At 43.8% G+C, this 16,672-nt stretch overlaps 2 protein-coding genes across 3 annotated transcripts in view; one reads left to right on the top strand and one right to left on the bottom strand.

Annotated features, from left to right (window-relative positions):
- Nucleotides 1–26: 26 nt before the first annotated feature.
- LOC135529403 (probable methyltransferase TARBP1) overlaps nt 27–16,672 on the bottom strand; it is a 48,444-nt gene continuing 31,798 nt past the window's right edge. For both annotated transcript variants that reach the window (XM_064958168.1, XM_064958169.1), the window contains 7 exons: nt 14,746–14,957; nt 13,974–14,055; nt 13,604–13,775; nt 13,132–13,317; nt 6,030–6,154; nt 5,481–5,617; nt 27–1,432 (listed from right to left, as the gene is read on the bottom strand). In XM_064958168.1, the coding sequence (XP_064814240.1) occupies nt 1,264–1,432; nt 5,481–5,617; nt 6,030–6,154; nt 13,132–13,317; nt 13,604–13,775; nt 13,974–14,055; nt 14,746–14,957 (1,083 nt within the window). In that variant the 3' untranslated portion in view covers nt 27–1,263. The remainder of the gene's footprint in view (nt 1,433–5,480; nt 5,618–6,029; nt 6,155–13,131; nt 13,318–13,603; nt 13,776–13,973; nt 14,056–14,745; nt 14,958–16,672) is intronic.
- On the top strand, nt 8,087–11,493 carry LOC135529402 (NACHT, LRR and PYD domains-containing protein 1 homolog). The gene has a single exon (XM_064958167.1). The coding sequence runs from the start codon at nt 8,607–8,609 to the stop codon at nt 10,152–10,154; it is 1,548 nt and encodes a 515-aa protein (XP_064814239.1). The 5' UTR covers nt 8,087–8,606; the 3' UTR covers nt 10,155–11,493.

Raw genomic sequence — 16,672 nt, 5'->3', positions numbered from 1 at the left:
CCTTTCGATAAACTACTGTGAGCTTATGTTCTTTCTGCGCTATGAACGGCTCCGTGAGAAATAACATGGTTCGTAAAGAAAAACATAAATCAACTAAATTTGTGTGATAAGAAAAACTGAGTTCTTACGAAATAATTATTTTATTTGTTTAAAAAGATGCATTACTTAACAACAATTTCTCCACTCCAAAAAAAGCATTGTTGAATATTTAGTACCACAGAAAAAAAACAGAGACTCGGGGAAAATCAAGTGTCTGCTGCTTTACTGGGAAAGCACTTGGAAACATGACCCTGTCCAAACGACAAAACGCATTGGAATATTCTAATGTAATATCTAGCCACGGCTAAAGCGGAATACCCTCCAATGGATCTGCGATGGGTTCTGAGATGGGTTCTAGGTCTAATAACAAGTCACCACTTGTAAGACAAACATCCATTCTCTAGATCTATGGCCCATTGGAGGGTTAAGGCTGCATTTTAAAATGGGTAAAAAAAAAGATCAAATTAATTAAAAAAATATGGAAGAGGTAAGTAATGGTTTCTCCTTTGATAACTGACACCTGCCTGAGGTGGGACTTTGACAATAACAAGAAACTCTCTGGTTTGAACAGCATATCAATAGTATTGAGGTTGATTCCTCTCCTAGTCTCCTAGACTCCTTGTCTCCTTTCCTTCATGACCAGATCTCAGAGGGCTGAAGTAGGGTGAGGTTGACACTGGGTTTCTGTTGGGTCAGTGGCACGTTTTCCCCTCCAATGGTTAAGGTTAGGACTTGGGGAGGGCATTCAAGCTGATCTTAGATCTGTGCCTTGGGGCAACTTCACACCACAGTTATCACAAAGAGGCTCCAGGTTCAGAGGTCACCCCAGCAGCAGGGCCAGTATGGGGGGAGTGTAATGGTGGGTGTAGCCCCACTCCAGCAGGGTTGGGGCATTACAGAGAGGGGTCAGTCACCACAGCAGATTCAATAGGTCTGGGGTGAAGTTGTCTGTAGGTTCAGATATAGGATCAGTTTCCCCTTCTGACATGTATGTACTCACTACTATAAGTCTCTCTGGATAAGAGCATCTGCTTAATGACTACAATGTAAAGGGGCAACTTAACCCTACTCTGCAGCGGGGGCAGTAGGGGGTAGGTACTGGTGGGTTTACCGCCACACTAGGGCCATGTTCATTAGTGCATGCAATGGAAAACATTTTTAAAAAACGTTTTACAACAGAGTGAAAATGTTTGTTTCTTATCATCCAGGTCATCCCTCCCTATTTCAGTCTGACTTCACTCCAGTAGAGGGCAGGTACTGGCGGGTGTACTCCCACACCAGCAGGGCGGCGCTCACGTGTACGTTGAGGGAACGGATGACACCTTGCTGAGGGATCTCCACACACACATCCAGCAGCTGGAGCAGGTTAGCTGGGATACCCTCACGCTCATTACTAAAGTAGGGAGGAGGGAGGGGAGAGAGAAAGTATGAATAAAAGGAGAATAACTAGACAGGTGAAACATGGAACACAGTGATAGGATGTTGGTCCATAGAAATTTAAAGGACTGGAACACTGGACATTCCCATTCAAGTCAATGTCATTCTATTTCTATAGCGTACGGTCAAAGTTCACTTAGATCCATGTTAGATCCAGATATATATAGATCCACGCGACTGAAATTTAAAGGTAATTTCCAATTGAGCTGAGAATGTGGTCTCCGCAAATGCGGGAGCAATGCCTTTAATAGGTGCATAGCCGAAAAGGGGCGATGGGGTTGAATCCCAGCCTTAGTCACTGATCTACAGAACATTCACCCTGGCCTGCTGTGAACAATATGACAGAGACAGGTACAGATATGGTTGTAATGGGTTACATTAGACAAACACCATGCTGTGCTGGAACAGAGCAGACCACAGGTGGAGTGTTCCCTGACTAATGGCTGTGTGTGTGTGTGTGTGTGTGTGTTGACTGAGTGCGAGATACACTTTGCCTTGTTGGGTTCATTACAAATAGCAGCTCTCATCGGCCCTCTCAGCTTAAACAAACCCTGTATGTTTGACTGAGCTCAACCATCCCACCCAGGAATGATCAACCTCCAATAACAAACCAATAACAGACGCCGTTTGGAGACGGTACACACAGTAGAGAAAAAACGTGTATTACTGACCGTGGTGTGTCTATTGATCAAACATCATTCTGTAGCTTGTGTGTGTGTGTGTGATCTATATATAACACACACACACACACACACTTGAAGTCGGAAGTTTACATACACTTATCTACTTTGTGCACAAGTAGATTTTCTTTTCCAACAATTATTTACAAAACAGATGATTTCACTTATAATTCACCGTATCACAATTCCAGTGGGTCAGAAGTTTACATACACTAAGTTGACTGTGCCTTTAAACAGCTTGGTAAATTCTAGAAAAAGCTTCTGATAGGCTAATTGACATCATTTCAGTCAATTGGAGGTGTACCTGTGGATGTATTTTAAGGCCTACCTTCAAACTCAGTGCCTCTTTGCTTGAAAAGAGGGAAAATCAAAAGAAATCAGCCTAGACCTCAGAATGTGTGTGTGTTTATATATATATATATATATATATATATGTTTATATATGTTTATATATATATATACATATATATATACACACCATGACTGACCCACCGCCAAACCAGTCATGCTGGAGGATGTTGCAGGCAGCAGAACGTTCTCCACGACACTCCAGACTGTCACGTCTGTCACATGTGCTCAGTGTGAACCTGCTTTCATCTGTGAAGAGCACAGGGCGCCAGTGGCGAATTTGCCAATCTTGGTGTTCTCTGGCAAATGAAAAACATCCTGCACGGTGTTGGGCTGTAAGCACAACCCCCACCTGTGGACGTCGGGCCCTCATACCACCCTCGTGGAGTCTGTTTCTGACCGTTTGGCAAGACACATGCACATTTGTGGCCTGCTGGAGGTCATTTTGCACAAAGGCGGAGGTGGCGGTCCTGCTGCTGTGTTGTTGCCCTCCTAGCCTCCTGGCCTCCTCCACGTCTCCTGATGTACTGGCCTGTCTCCTGGTAGCGCCTCCATGCTCTGGACACTACGCTTACAGACACAGCAAACCTTCTTGCCACAGCTCGCATTGATGTGCCATCCTGGATGAGCTGCACTACCTGAGCCACTTGAATGGGTTGTAGACCCCGTCTCATGCTACCACTAGAGTGAAAGCACCGCCAGCATTCAAAAGTGACCAAAACATCAGCCAGGAAGCATAGGAACTGAGAAGTGGTCTGTGGTCCCCACCTGCAGAACCACTCCTTTATTGGGGGTGTCTTGCTAATTGCCTATAATTTCCACCTGTTGTCTATTCCATTTGCAAAACAGCATATGAAATGTATTGTCAATCAGTGTTGCTTCCTAAGTGGACAGTTTGATTTCACAGAAGTGTGATTGACTTGGAGTTACATTGTGTTGTTTAAGTGTTCCCTTTATTTTTTCGAGCAGTATATATATATAGTGGGGAGAACAAGTATTTAATACACTGCCGATTTTGCAGGTTTTCCTACTTACAAAGCATGTAGAGGTCTGTAATTTTTATCATAGGTACACTTCAACTGTGAGACGGAATCTAAAACAAAAACCCAGAAAATCACATTGTATGATTTTTAAGTAATTAATTAGCATTTTATTGCATGACATAAGTATTTGATACATCAGAAAAGCAGAACTTAATATTTGGTCCAGAATCCTTTGTTTGCAATTACAGAGATCATACATTTCCTTAAGTTCTTGATCAGGTTTGCCCACACTGCAGCAGGGATTCCATACAGACCTTCTCCAGATCCTTCAGGTTTCGGGGCTGTCGCTGGGCAATACGGACTTTCAGCTCCCTCCAAAGATTTTCTATTTGGGGTCAGGTCTGGCAACTGGCTAGGCCACTCCAGGACCTTGAGATGCTTCTTACGGAGACACTCCTTAGTTGCCCTGGCTGTGTGTTTCGGGTTGTTGTAATGCTGGAAGACCCAGCCAAGACCCATCTTCAATGCTCTTACTGAGGGAAGGAGGTTGTTGGCCAAGATCTCACGATATATGGCCCCATCCATCCTCCCCTCAATACGGTGCAGTCGCCGTGTCCCCTTTGCAGAAAAGCATCCCCAAAGAATGATGTTTCCACCTCCATGCTTCACGGTTGGGATGGTGTTCTTGGGGTTGTACTCATCCTTCTTCTTCCTCCAAACACAGTGAATGGAGTTTAGACCAAAAACCTCTATTTTTGTCTCATCAGACTACATGACCTTCTCCCATTCCTCCTCTGGATCATCCAGATGATCATTGGCAAACTTCAGACAGGCCTGGACATGCGCTGGCTTGAGCAGGGGGACCTTGCGTGCGCTGCAGGATTTTAATCCATGGCGGCGTAGTGTGTTACTAATGGTTTTCTTTGAGACTGTGGTCCCAGCTCTCTTCAGGTCATTGACCAGGTCCTGCCGTGTAGTTCTGGGCTGATCCCTCACCTTCCTCATGATCATTGATGCCCCACGAGGTGAGATCTTACATGGAGCCCCAGACTGAGGGTGATTGACCATCATCTTGAACTTCTTCCATTTTCTAATAATTGCGCCAACAGTTGTTGCCTTCTCACCAAGCTGCTTGCCTATTGTCCTGTAGCCCATCCCAGCCTTGTGCAGGTCTACAATTTTATCCCTGATGTCCTTACACAGCTCTCTGGTATTGGCCATTGTGGAGAGGTTGGAGTCTGTTTGATTGAGTGTGTGGACAGGTGTCTTTTATACAGGTAACGAGTTCAAACAGGTGCAGTTAATACAGGTAATGAGTGGAGAACAGGAGGGCTTCTTAAAGAAAAACAGGTCTGTGAGAGTCGGAATTCTTACTGTTTGGTAGGTGATCAAATACTTATTGTTTTAGAATTGGTCTCTCACAGTTGAAGTGTACATATGATAAAAATTACAGACCTCTACATGCTTTGTAAATAGGAAAACCTGCAAAATCAGCAGTGTATCAAATACTTGTTCTCCCCACTGTATATACATACATACATACATACATTTGTGCATGTGATGCATGGCTGGAGCGTGTGTTCCCTGTTCTTCCCTCCACAGAGCACCCATTAGAGACCAGCATGCCTGGGCATGTCTCCTCACGGCAGCAGGAAGCAGAGCTGTGCGTCTGCCTGATCGGGACCCAGGGGAACACTCACTCCATAACTGAGATTCCATTAAAGAGCTTTGTCAGCTTCCTCCCTGACCCGTGAGACAGTCCCGGCCATGGCTGTGTATGTACATGTGTGTTTATACAGTCAAGTCAATGAATTGATGTGCAATAATTATGTCATGCATTGATTATTCATTTGTGTGGTTTTGTCTGTTAGTGAATAATTGCATGTCATGTCATGGCTTTTGTTGAAGCAGAAAATACTTCCAATATGACACAAAGTTATATACAACTGGACATGACAATGTGCTCTGCTGTCCTACAGGAGAGTGGTTTTACCCCAGCAGTAACAGAGTCTTCTCAGGGAACTTGTAGTCCTTTAGACTCTGACTATTGGCTGTCTGCTCCACTCCCACAATGCAGTAGCCCTCCCTCTTCTTCAGCTGCAAGAAGTCAGCTAGTTCTACGGGCTTCACCTGGTAGAGACACAAATATATGATGTTAACATAACACTTTTTTAAATGGCTAAAAAGTCAGCTGAACACAGTAGAGTGAATGAACTTGGTGAACATCTCAATATCCTAGAGTGTTCAGCTGTCCTCCTTCCTCTACATCTGCACTGAAAAAGGTGCATTTACCCTCCACTACAGCACTGGAGACTTTAGGTCAATGGTGTCCAAATCATTCCATGGAGGGACAAGTGTCAGCTGGTTTTAGTTTTTCCTGTCAAGTAAAACCTAGACAAACAGGGGAGGGGAGTTCCTTACTAATTAGTGACCTTAATTCATCAATCAAGTACAAGGGAGGAGCGAAAACCTGCAGACACTCAACCCTCTGTGGAATGAGCTTGACACCTATGGTTTAGGCTACTAAAGTGTTGTTACCTACCTCCAGTAGGGGGAGCCATAGCTCAGAGGAGACACTCAGGGCCTGGAAGTGTTTATCACTGACGTGGCGAAGACTGTCCAACACCAGAGCACTGGCCCCAAAGATCTCACACGTCCTACACAGACCTTCACACACACACACACACACACACACACACACACACACACACACACACACACACACACACACACACACACACACAGATCGAGAGAGACAAAGAGAGAGCGCAAGAGAGAGGAGAGAGTGAGACAGAGAGAGAGCGCGAAAGTGTTTATCACTGACTTGTCAAAGACTGTCCAACACATATTACACTGAACAAAATAATAAATGCAACATGTAAAGTGTTGGTCCCATGTTTCACGAGCTGAAATAAGATGCCAGACATTTTCCAAACGCACAAATAACTTATTTGTCTCAAATTTTGAGCACAAATATGTTTACATACCTGTTAGTGAGCATTTCTCCTTTACCAATATAATCCATCCAACTGACAGGTGTGGCAAATCAAGAAGCTGGTTAAACAGCATGATCATTACACAAGTGCACCTTGTGCTGGGGACAATAAAAGGCCACTCTAAAAATGTGCAGTTTTGTCACACAATGCCACAGATGTCTCAAGTTTTGAGAGAGCGCGCAATTGGTATACTGACTGCAGGAATGTCCAGATAATTTAATGTGCATTTCCCTACCATAAGCCACCTCCAACATAATTTTGGAGAATTTGGCAGTACATCCAACTGGCCTCACAACCGCAGACTACGTGTAACCAAGTCAAACCAGGACCTCCTATATCCGGCTTCTTCATCTGCGGGATCGTCTGAGACCAGCCACCCGGACAGCTGATGAAACTGTGGGTTTACACAACCAAATAATTGCTGCACAAACTGTCAGAAACCGCCTCAGGGAAGCTCATCTGCGTGCTCGTCATCCTCATCCTGGTCTTGATCTGATTGCAGTTCGTGATCGAAGCCGTTTTTTGGAGTTTTCTTTTAGGGTATTTGTGACCAACAGATGCATATCTATATTCCCAGCCATGTGAAATACATAGAATAGGGCCTAATTCATTTATTTCGATTGACTAAATTGTTGCATGTTGCGTTTATATTTTAGTTCAGTGTTTAATGGTCAATATGTTATATCTACAGGCCACTGGCCCCTAAGAGCTCACATGTCCTACACACACATGTATGTACACATTAACAAACAATTACACAACCACTATTTACATGTTTCAGATATTTGTATGCTACAGGTCTAAGGTGATATTTTCTTCAGACAGAGCATGCAAAAAATATATATTTTATTAAGAAGGCCCAGTGCAGTCAAAATTCTGTTTTTCCTGTGTTTTGTGTCACCTGATAAAACTAACACTGTAAAAGTGTGAAAACGTTTGCTGTTTGAAAATACAATCTACAAAAGGACTTTCTAATCAGCAGGTTTTGCATTGGTCGAGATTAAGTTTAATTAGTTAATAGACCAATAACAAACCTCTCTGCCAATAACAGCTAGTTATTAGTTTCCCCCTCCCCACTCCCAGTCCTATAACAATTATTGCTTGAGATTGTTTTGTTGCTAAAAAGCTATTTTTGTCAATTTTAATGGAAAACTATTTTATAAGGTACTTAATTGTTCCCCAGAAATGATTTGACTGATATAAAAATGGCTGCATCAAGCCTTTAAACTACTACACAGCCCGGCAGACAGACAAACATGCACACACACACAGAAATATAAATCAAACAAAAACACAATGATTTACACAATCATTATTTAAATGTTTCAATTATTCTGAATGCTACAGGTATAGAGCAATATTTTCTTTATGCAAAATAGCCCAGATCAGCACATAAAATACTGTAAAAGTCATATTTTGCAGTGTGGTTTAATGACGTGTGTAATAAGGATGTGATTATTTAACCAGATACTCGTCAGCTTTTTGATTCTGTGGGATGCACAAGTTGCAGCCTTAGGAATTCACATTTAAATCTAACATTGTGATAGCCACCCTGTATAAAATATAATATTGTTGAAAATCCACCTTAAAAATATCCACCTTTACTCAAAGACCATGTGACTGCATTAAAGCCAATCACAGTCCACAGATCACACCCATTTTAAGACTGAAAGTAACTCTTACAGCGGGAAAGGCTACTTCACAGCAGTTCTCTCATGTCTTTCTTTTGTTGATTTGGACATTAATTAATTGTCTGTTAGGAGTGGAACTAACTGAGACTGGGAGAGGAACGCAAATTCACAACGTGACGTTTGGACAATAAAAATGGAAACTGGCTAGACATTTCCTGTAGTAAATGGATTATACCTGACAACACATACCAGAGGATATTATTTTTTTCACGTTTTGAGGCTATACCGTGTTTGTTTACAATTACGATGTTAACAAATGTTGCCATAAAGCAAGCTTATATTCTGGGTTCTGATGGGGTACGACAGTTGAACTAAGCTCATTAGTTATTTTTCAACTATATTCTTCTAGAATCAATGGCTTAGCAAGAACATTACTGCTTTATAAGTCCAAAAGTGGATGTAGCCACTGCGGGTGCCCCTTTTGGAGAGAAAATGGCCACATCAAAAGATCAAGATGTTGAGAACTGTGAAACTAACAGTCCTGAACAGTCAAATCCTCTGCTACCCCAGTTGTCACAACTTGATGAGCTCTCAAACGTAATTGAAAGGGCAGAACCTAGTAAACAGGAATTGAAGACTTTAGTTTCACTTCTTCTGTCTCTCGGTGATAATATCGAACGCGATTTAAAACAACAGAACTTAATGATAGATAGGCTTGAAGTCATACATACAAAAATCATGGACAAACTTCGTCCTGGTGAAAAGGATGGTAGTAGTTTCATCACTGGAACAATAAGACAGTTGTACAAAAAGGCACTGGATTCAGTAGGAACAATCATCACTAAACTGGCCAAAGAGATTGGAGTCAACTATTCAGAGTCAAATATGTGTCTCCAAAAAGAGTTTGGCCTTAAAACCCATTGTCCAAATGAATGTTTGAATTGCAACCATATAAAGAGCTCAATGTCCTGGATTCAGGTTGAACCCTCCGTGTCCACAGAGGATGAGACCACCGTCTACACACTCGACTCTTCTGCAGCAGGGCATTACGAGTGCATCTTATCAGGGCTGCGGTGGGTATGTGAGAGCAAAGTCAGTCTGCGATACCAGTTCAGCTCCTGGGAGCCTCACAGGGCCACTCTGAACAACATGCGGTTTGAAGAAGGAGGTCCATTACTGGACATCACAATGATTTCTGGCAAACTAGAGGAAATTAGTCTGCCACACTTTGTCTGTATAGATCCAGACTACCCACAATCCTCCTTGAGAGAAGACATGAAGGTTCTACATGTGAAAGACAACAGAGTGCTTGTGGAAGAAGTGGATGAGGTGACGGGGTTCCACGCCAAACTGCTTCGTCCCTCCTTCTCTGGCAGGGGTTTGGTACTGAGACGTGGGTTGCATTGGAGAGTGCACTGTGACCTTCTGATATTTAGGTCCACCAGAGCACTCCTCACCTTACACACATATCTGATCCGATGGGATCCTTCTCTAGCACGGGAGGTGGAGGCCCAGGAGATGTCCTATGGGTTCTTAAGACTTCCAAAGCCAAGGCCGGAGACGTCCCTTCGCAAGGGGAGTCGCTTCACCCTCAAGACCTCGTGTCCAGCCTCGATTACGCCAGAAAAGATCAAGCTAAGAAGCACCAGGCCAAACTACTTTGAAGTGTACATAAAGGACCCTGCGAAGGACTTTGAGATGGAGTTGATAAGTGAGAAGGGAGAATCTGCATGGAAAGCTGAAATACGAACAGAGGAATACAGAGATGATTCATCCACAAGAGACATTGAGTTTGTTGATGAATTCAGACCACAGATCATTCAAAGAGTCAATAATGTGTTTGCCATAGCAGATATTCTCTTCACGAAGGGCATGATCGGTGAAGAGATCAATGCAAATATCAGCGCTGCACCGACCCGCCAGGCCAAGATGAGAGTGATATACGAGGCACTGAATTCAGGTGGACCACACGTCAAAGCTGCATTCTTTACTGCACTCAAAGAAAAGGAACCCTTTCTAGTCAAAGACTTGGCTCAATAATACCTTAATCGCTCAATCTCTAACGCACCTCTACGAGACCATTATGCCTAGACACTTTATTGAGCATGTTCTCCTTCAGTCCAGCAGGACAGAGGCAAGAGGAGGAGTGAGGAGAACTATGAAAGAAGAGACTTTTCAGGTGTCAAGAATAGCAGTCCAAGGCCCAGTTCTCTGTGACATTTTAGTGACTTTCACTCACACATGGAGCACAAAGAAGAATGAACGTTGAGAGAGAATTGACATTGATTAAAGAAAATAAGACACATTTGAAATGAATTGGGACTGGAATTCTATAAAATAATAATTAAAGGGTAAATATGTTAAAAGGTTGAAAACATTGGGAAATATACAGTGGAAGATATTAAAGGGTGATTAAAGAAATGCAGTAAAATGGTTAAGAATGTTATAATGATGGTTGTTTTTAAGGTACAGTATATCTGGAACATGTTTAAGAGTCTTGGAGGAGGTTGATATTGACATGGTGTAATGATGAAATGTTATGTTTAAATGATGAAATGTTTAAAATGTTGGACGTTTAAGATGTAATGGGAGTAATAAAATAGGTTGGAGTAAGATTAGAATTGAGTGGAATGAGAAAGGTTCATGTCTGGAAAGGAATGTTTTAAAAGTGAATGATAATGTAGTATCCTAAGGATGCTAGCTGGACTAGCTCCCCAGGTCAGAACAGCCAGGAGGAGGCAGGAAGAGGTACGCGTGCGGTGGAGGTGGGCGTCCTGTCTAGGCAAGAGAAAATTCCCCTTCTGAGAAATGGCCGCATTACAGTAGGTGTTAACCACTGAATGCGTGCGTCATCGGAGCAGATCTTTAACCACCATGAGCTAGCAGAATACGAGGAGTGAAAGAGGCAGGATTTTTGGGAGAGGTACGACTCTCTTTGAGCTTGCTAGAAGAACCTGTTCAGCTGGAGGAAGATTTTGCTTAAAATGCATCGATATTTATTCTTAGTGTTTAAGTAAAATTCTAGGGGGTACACTGAAGGTTACCTCATTGATAGGAGTGTTAAAGTAGTTAGAGTTGTTAAACACCGACTGAAGGACTGATCATCCCGAGGGGGAAGACAAAAAACGGTTTATAAATTGTAAGAAATGTTTTTTCTTGTTATTAAATACTGTGCTTCTCATAAAATTGTAAAAGGACAAACAATATATTACTGGCACCCTAATAATGGGTTAGTTAAGGGCGCTGGGGGCATCTATGAATCTAATCCAGGATGCATTTTCACATATCGATTTGTGATATTTATTTGTGATTGATTGATTGGGGATTTTTTTATGTATTTTTTTAGAATTTTTAATAAACTTGCTTTATTGTTCTAAAACCCTGTGTTATCAAAGAGTCATACAAGTGCATGTCGTTTTACTCTAGGTTTCTGAAATTGACTTGATTAATCGAGGATCTCTAGCAAATTGTCTTGGCTAACTAGTCCATTGGGAACCCGAGACCCGAACTATAGGTACGAAGTGCATTGATAGGAGTCGTAAAATGGGTGTCTGGGCTAAACCAACCCAGAGGAGTGCGTCCCACTCAGTGTGCTGAAGTGGAGGCTCTGGCCTGGACGATCCTGAGAAGGCGCCGGGGGTTTAGAAATTAGGAGTGAGGGAGCATAGGCACTCGTCTTCTAGGATAGCCCACTTTACTCTAAGGCCTTTACTGCTGAGGGACAGTGCCTAGCTGTATACTAGCTCAGTGGTAAAGCAGAGCGGCATCTATCAGATCTGTAGGGATTCATGAGGAGGAATAATTGACCTGCCATTGGGTAGGCAGGGGCGAGTTGAATTGTTAATCCTGCAGAGGTGCTATTCTAGCTCTGACACACGGTTAGAAACCTAGAACATAAAACAGTGTTTGTATGGTCCTAAAATGGTTCTCACGTTAAACGTCAACTTTGGCCACGAAAGTTCTCAATTTTCAAACAGAAATGGGGACTGCCTTTGGTGGTTCATCGATGACGATGATACTTTTTCTGGCGAGTGGGAGTAATGTAACTATTGACTATTGAGTTTTAAAAAATCTTAACTCGCCACTGTAGCTAGCCAGTTTGCTAGCATCATTTAATAGCCTAATGGTAGTAGCTAGGCCATCATTGAAAATAAGAATTTGTTCTTAACTGACTTGCCTAGTTAAATGAAAAGATGTGAATATTGGTTGATAAAATAGGTCTTCTCCTGTATAAACTCATTTAAATCAACATAAGGCTTACATAAACAGACAGCAGGCAGCCCAGCGATACGGCAGCCCAGCGATACGGCAGCCCAGCGATACGGCAGCCCAGCGATACGGCAGCCCAGCGATACGGCAGCCCAGCGATACGGCAGCCCAGCGATACGGCAGCCCAGCGATACGGCAGCCCAGCGATACGGCAGCCCAGCGATACGGCAGCCCAGCGTTACGGCAGCCCAGCGATACGGCAGCCCAGCGATACGGCAGCCCAGCGATACGGCAGCCCAGCGATACGGCAGCCCAGCGATACGGCAGCCCAGCGATACGGCAGCCCAGTGGGGAACATGAGTCTGTTATGAGGCAGTGCTAGTGCTCCTTAGACAAACTCTGATTAGGACTGATTAGTTTATGCAGTGCTGCCTGCTGCTGTCTGTTTGCATGGCAACGCTTAGCAACACCAAGTATATTGGGTAGCTAATGGAAAATAATACAATACAATACAATACAGATAGAAATGGCTGTGGGTTCATATGTGACCGACTGGATTCCAACCGGGGTCTCCTGAACACTACATGACTGTGTTAGCTCCTTGAGCTCAAGCCTGGGGAGCTAACACAAGTCTTCAGGTCTCGGTTACTCATCATGTGAACATGGTTCATCATTCCACCTCTGTTACACATGGAACCCAGAGAGATCAGCAGATGAAGGTTAAAACATTCATCCTGTACCAAGTTGTTCAGCATTGACTTACCTGTATAAATAGAGGTTACCGGTAAATAGAAAATAAATAACTAACCTCCCAGGTTGGTGGGCTTGTCTATGAGCGAGGCAACCACCAGGAGGGCACTGTGCAGCTTTCCCAGGCGTGCTGCTCTCTGCTGGGGCATTAGACCCAGCTCTGGCTCCTGTTCCTGGATCCCCAACCTCCAGGGGGTCATCTTCTTCTGGACCTCGGCCCAGCGCTCCTCACCATCCTGATCCCCTAACAAACAACAACACTGAGGCATCTTCAACATGGCTTTTAAACTGAAGTCCTGGAGGGCCAGAACACTTATAAAGTCAGGGACCTGGCCAATCGATTTAATTAATTGATCATTTAACTACCAGGTAGAAAGGAGAACCAGCAGTACTTCAGACCAATAGTTGAATAGCTGTGATCTCCACTTTAACCAGAGTAGCTGTCTGTTGGGTACAGTCTCTGCTGCCATCTAGTGGTGATACCCTTTTCAGTTCAATACAACTTCCTTTATCCCCTCAGGGGAATGCACCTTTATCCTGCTGGATCCAGTCTCCAGGCTGAATCTGGCTCAGGTCAGGGACAGGGTTCCTCAATGGGAGAGATGCACTCTGGGAGAAGTCCACCAACTTCTCAAACTTCCAGGGCGGAATCCACTCGTCCTCAAACACCTCTGATAGGCTGGGGAATGTGTAGAATATGGTCTGGCAGGGAGAGACGGGAGGAAAAGGGACAGTTTACACACGTCGTCTCTCCTCAATCAACACTCAGTACATTTGTGTTTTTAGAGACCCAACGCAATTAGGTCAAATTACAATGAATCAAGAGATTTTAAAAGATTCACATACAAAAACATTTGATACTTGAAATTCACACAATCAATCAACAATACAGTGTCTTACTTCCACACTATAGTCTCGAACAGGATGAAAGACACCAAAGAAGAAGTGGTCCTGAATCCTGGTCCAGTTCTTACTGGCATTTCTGTACAGAGATATACAGTGGTTATATGAGTCCAATAATGTATTTATTTAACTAGGCAAGTTAGATAAGAACAAATTCTTATTTACAATGGCAGCCTACCCTGGCCAAACCCAGACGATGCTGGGCCAATTGTGCACCGCCCTATGGGACTCCCAATCACAACCGGATGTGATGCAGCCTGGTTTCGAACCAGGTACTGCAGTGACGCCTCTTGCACTGAGATACAGTGTCTTAGACCACTGTACCACTCGGGAGCCCAATAACAATATCCACAGTTTCCAATGGAGCTAAGATAACCAAGTGTGGTTCCTCCATCACTAATAACAACAGGTAGCCTAGTGGTTAGAGCGTTGGACAAGTAACCAAAAGGTTGCTAGATCGAATCAATGAGCTGACAAGGTAAAAATCTGTGGTTCTGCCCCTGAACAAGGCAGTTAACCCACTGTTCCCAGGCTGTCATTGAAAATAAGAATTTGTTCTTAACCGACTTGCCTGGTTACATTTTTTAAAAGCAACTTCTAGTAATATATGCCATTTAGCAGTCACTTTTATCCAAAGAGACTTACAGTCATGCGTGTATACATGTTATGAATAGTGTACAGATGTACAGTGACTGTATGAATTTTAGAATGGGATTCCTGCGGCAACCTTGGCAACATAATAATCCTAGTTCATATGTAACTCACTCACCCAGTACTCTGCATGGCCTCAGCCTGGTGCAGACAGGCCTTAACGACGGTGGCCAGCCCCCCGAGCCCATCCGCCCCCTCCTCGGCCTCGGCCCTCGCCCCCTCCAGACCCCACACCCTCTTCAGGGCCAGCAGGGCGTACAGACGAACACTGAAGTTATGACTGAAACACCACTGGAGAATAACATCCAGGGCCTTACGCCACTGTACTGCCTGGTGGGGGGATACAGACAGAGAGATGGAGAGAGAGAGAGAGAGAGAGAGAGAGAGAGAGAGAGAGAGAGAGAGAGAGAGAGAGAGATACAGAGAGAGAGAGAGAGATACAGAGAGAGACAGAGAGATACAGAGAGAGATACAGAAAGAGAGATGGTGAGAGAGAGAGAGAGAGATGAGAGAGAGATACAGAGAGAGAGAGAGAGAGAGAGAGAGAGAGAGAGAGATACAGAGAGAAAGAGAGAGAGATACAGAAAGAGATGGAGAGACAGAGAGAGAGAGAGAGAGAGAGAGAGACGGAGAGAGAGAGATACAGAAAGAGAGATGGAGAGACAGAGAGAGAGAGAGATGGAGAGAGAGATACAGAGAGAGAGAGAGACAGAGAGATACAGAGAGAAAGAGAGAGAGATACAGAAAGAGAGATGGAGAGAGAGAGAGAGAGAGAGAGAGATGGAGAGAGAGATACAGAGAGAGAGAGAGAGAGAGAGAGACAGAGAGATACAGAGAGAAAGAGAGAGAGATACAGAAAGAGAGATGGAGAGACAGAGAGAGAGATACAGAAAGAGAGATAGAGAGATACAGAGAGAGAGATACAGAAAGAGAGATAGAGAGATACAGAGAGAGAGAGATACAGAAAGAGAGATGGAGAGATAGAGAGAGATACAGAGAGAGATGGAGAGAGAAAGACGGAGAAAGACAGAGAGAGAGGGAGAGAGAGAGAGAGAGAGAGATACAGAGAGAGAGCAATACAGAGAGATGGAGAGAGAGACAAAGAGAGAGACAGAGAGATACAGAGAGAAAGAGAGAGAGATACAGAAAGAGAGATGGAGAGACAGAGAGAGAGAGAGATGGAGAGAGAGATACAGAGAGAGAGAGAGAGAGAGAGAGAGAGAGAGAGAGACAGAGAGATACAGAGAGAAAGAGAGAGAGATGCAGAAAGAGAGATGGAGAGAGAGAGAGATGGAGAGAGAGATACAGAGAGAGAGAGAGAGAGAGAGAGAGAGAGAGACAGATACAGAGAGAAAGAGAGAGAGATACAGAAAGACAGATGGAGAGACAGATAGAGAGATACAGAAAGAGAGATAGAGAGATACAGAGAGAGAGAGAGAGATACAGAAAGAGAGATGGAGAGATAGAGATACAGAGAGAGATGGAGAGAGAAAGACGGAGAAAGACAGAGAGAGAGAGAGGGAGAGAGAGAGAGAGATACAGAGAGAGAGCAATACAGAGAGATGGAGAGAGAGACAAAGAGAGAGACAGAGAGATACAGAGAGAAAGAGAGAGAGATACAGAAAGAGAGATGGAGAGACAGAGAGAGATACGGAGAGAGAGAGAGAGAGAGAGAGAGACGGAGAGAGAGAGAGACAGAGAGATACAGAGAGACAGAGAGAGAGAGATGGAGAGAGAGATACAGAGAGAAAGAGAGAGAGAGATACAGAGAGAAAGAGAGAGAGATACAGAAAGAGAGATACAGAGAGAGAGAGAGAGAGAGACAGAGAGATACAGAGAGAAAGAGAGAGAGATACAGAAAGAGAGATGGAGAGACAGAGAGATACAGAAAGAGAGATAGAGAGATACAGAGAGAGAGAGAGAGAGAGAGATACAGAAAGAGAGATGGAGAGATAGAGAGAGAGAGAGAGACAGAGAGAGATACAGAGAGAGATGGAGAGAGAAAGACGGAGAAAGACAGAGAGAGAGAGAGGGAGAGAGAGAGA

Source organism: Oncorhynchus masou, unplaced genomic scaffold (genome assembly GCF_036934945.1).
Source record: "Oncorhynchus masou masou isolate Uvic2021 unplaced genomic scaffold, UVic_Omas_1.1 unplaced_scaffold_1160, whole genome shotgun sequence".
Classification (NCBI taxonomy): Eukaryota; Metazoa; Chordata; class Actinopteri; order Salmoniformes; family Salmonidae; genus Oncorhynchus; species Oncorhynchus masou.
This window is presented reverse-complemented; position numbering and strand designations above follow the sequence as displayed.

What these genes read in the sequence shown, in the direction of transcription:
- LOC135529402 (XM_064958167.1), top strand. Translation starts at nt 8,607, where the DNA reads ATGGCCACATCAAAAGATCAAGATGTTGAGAACTGTGAAACTAACAGT.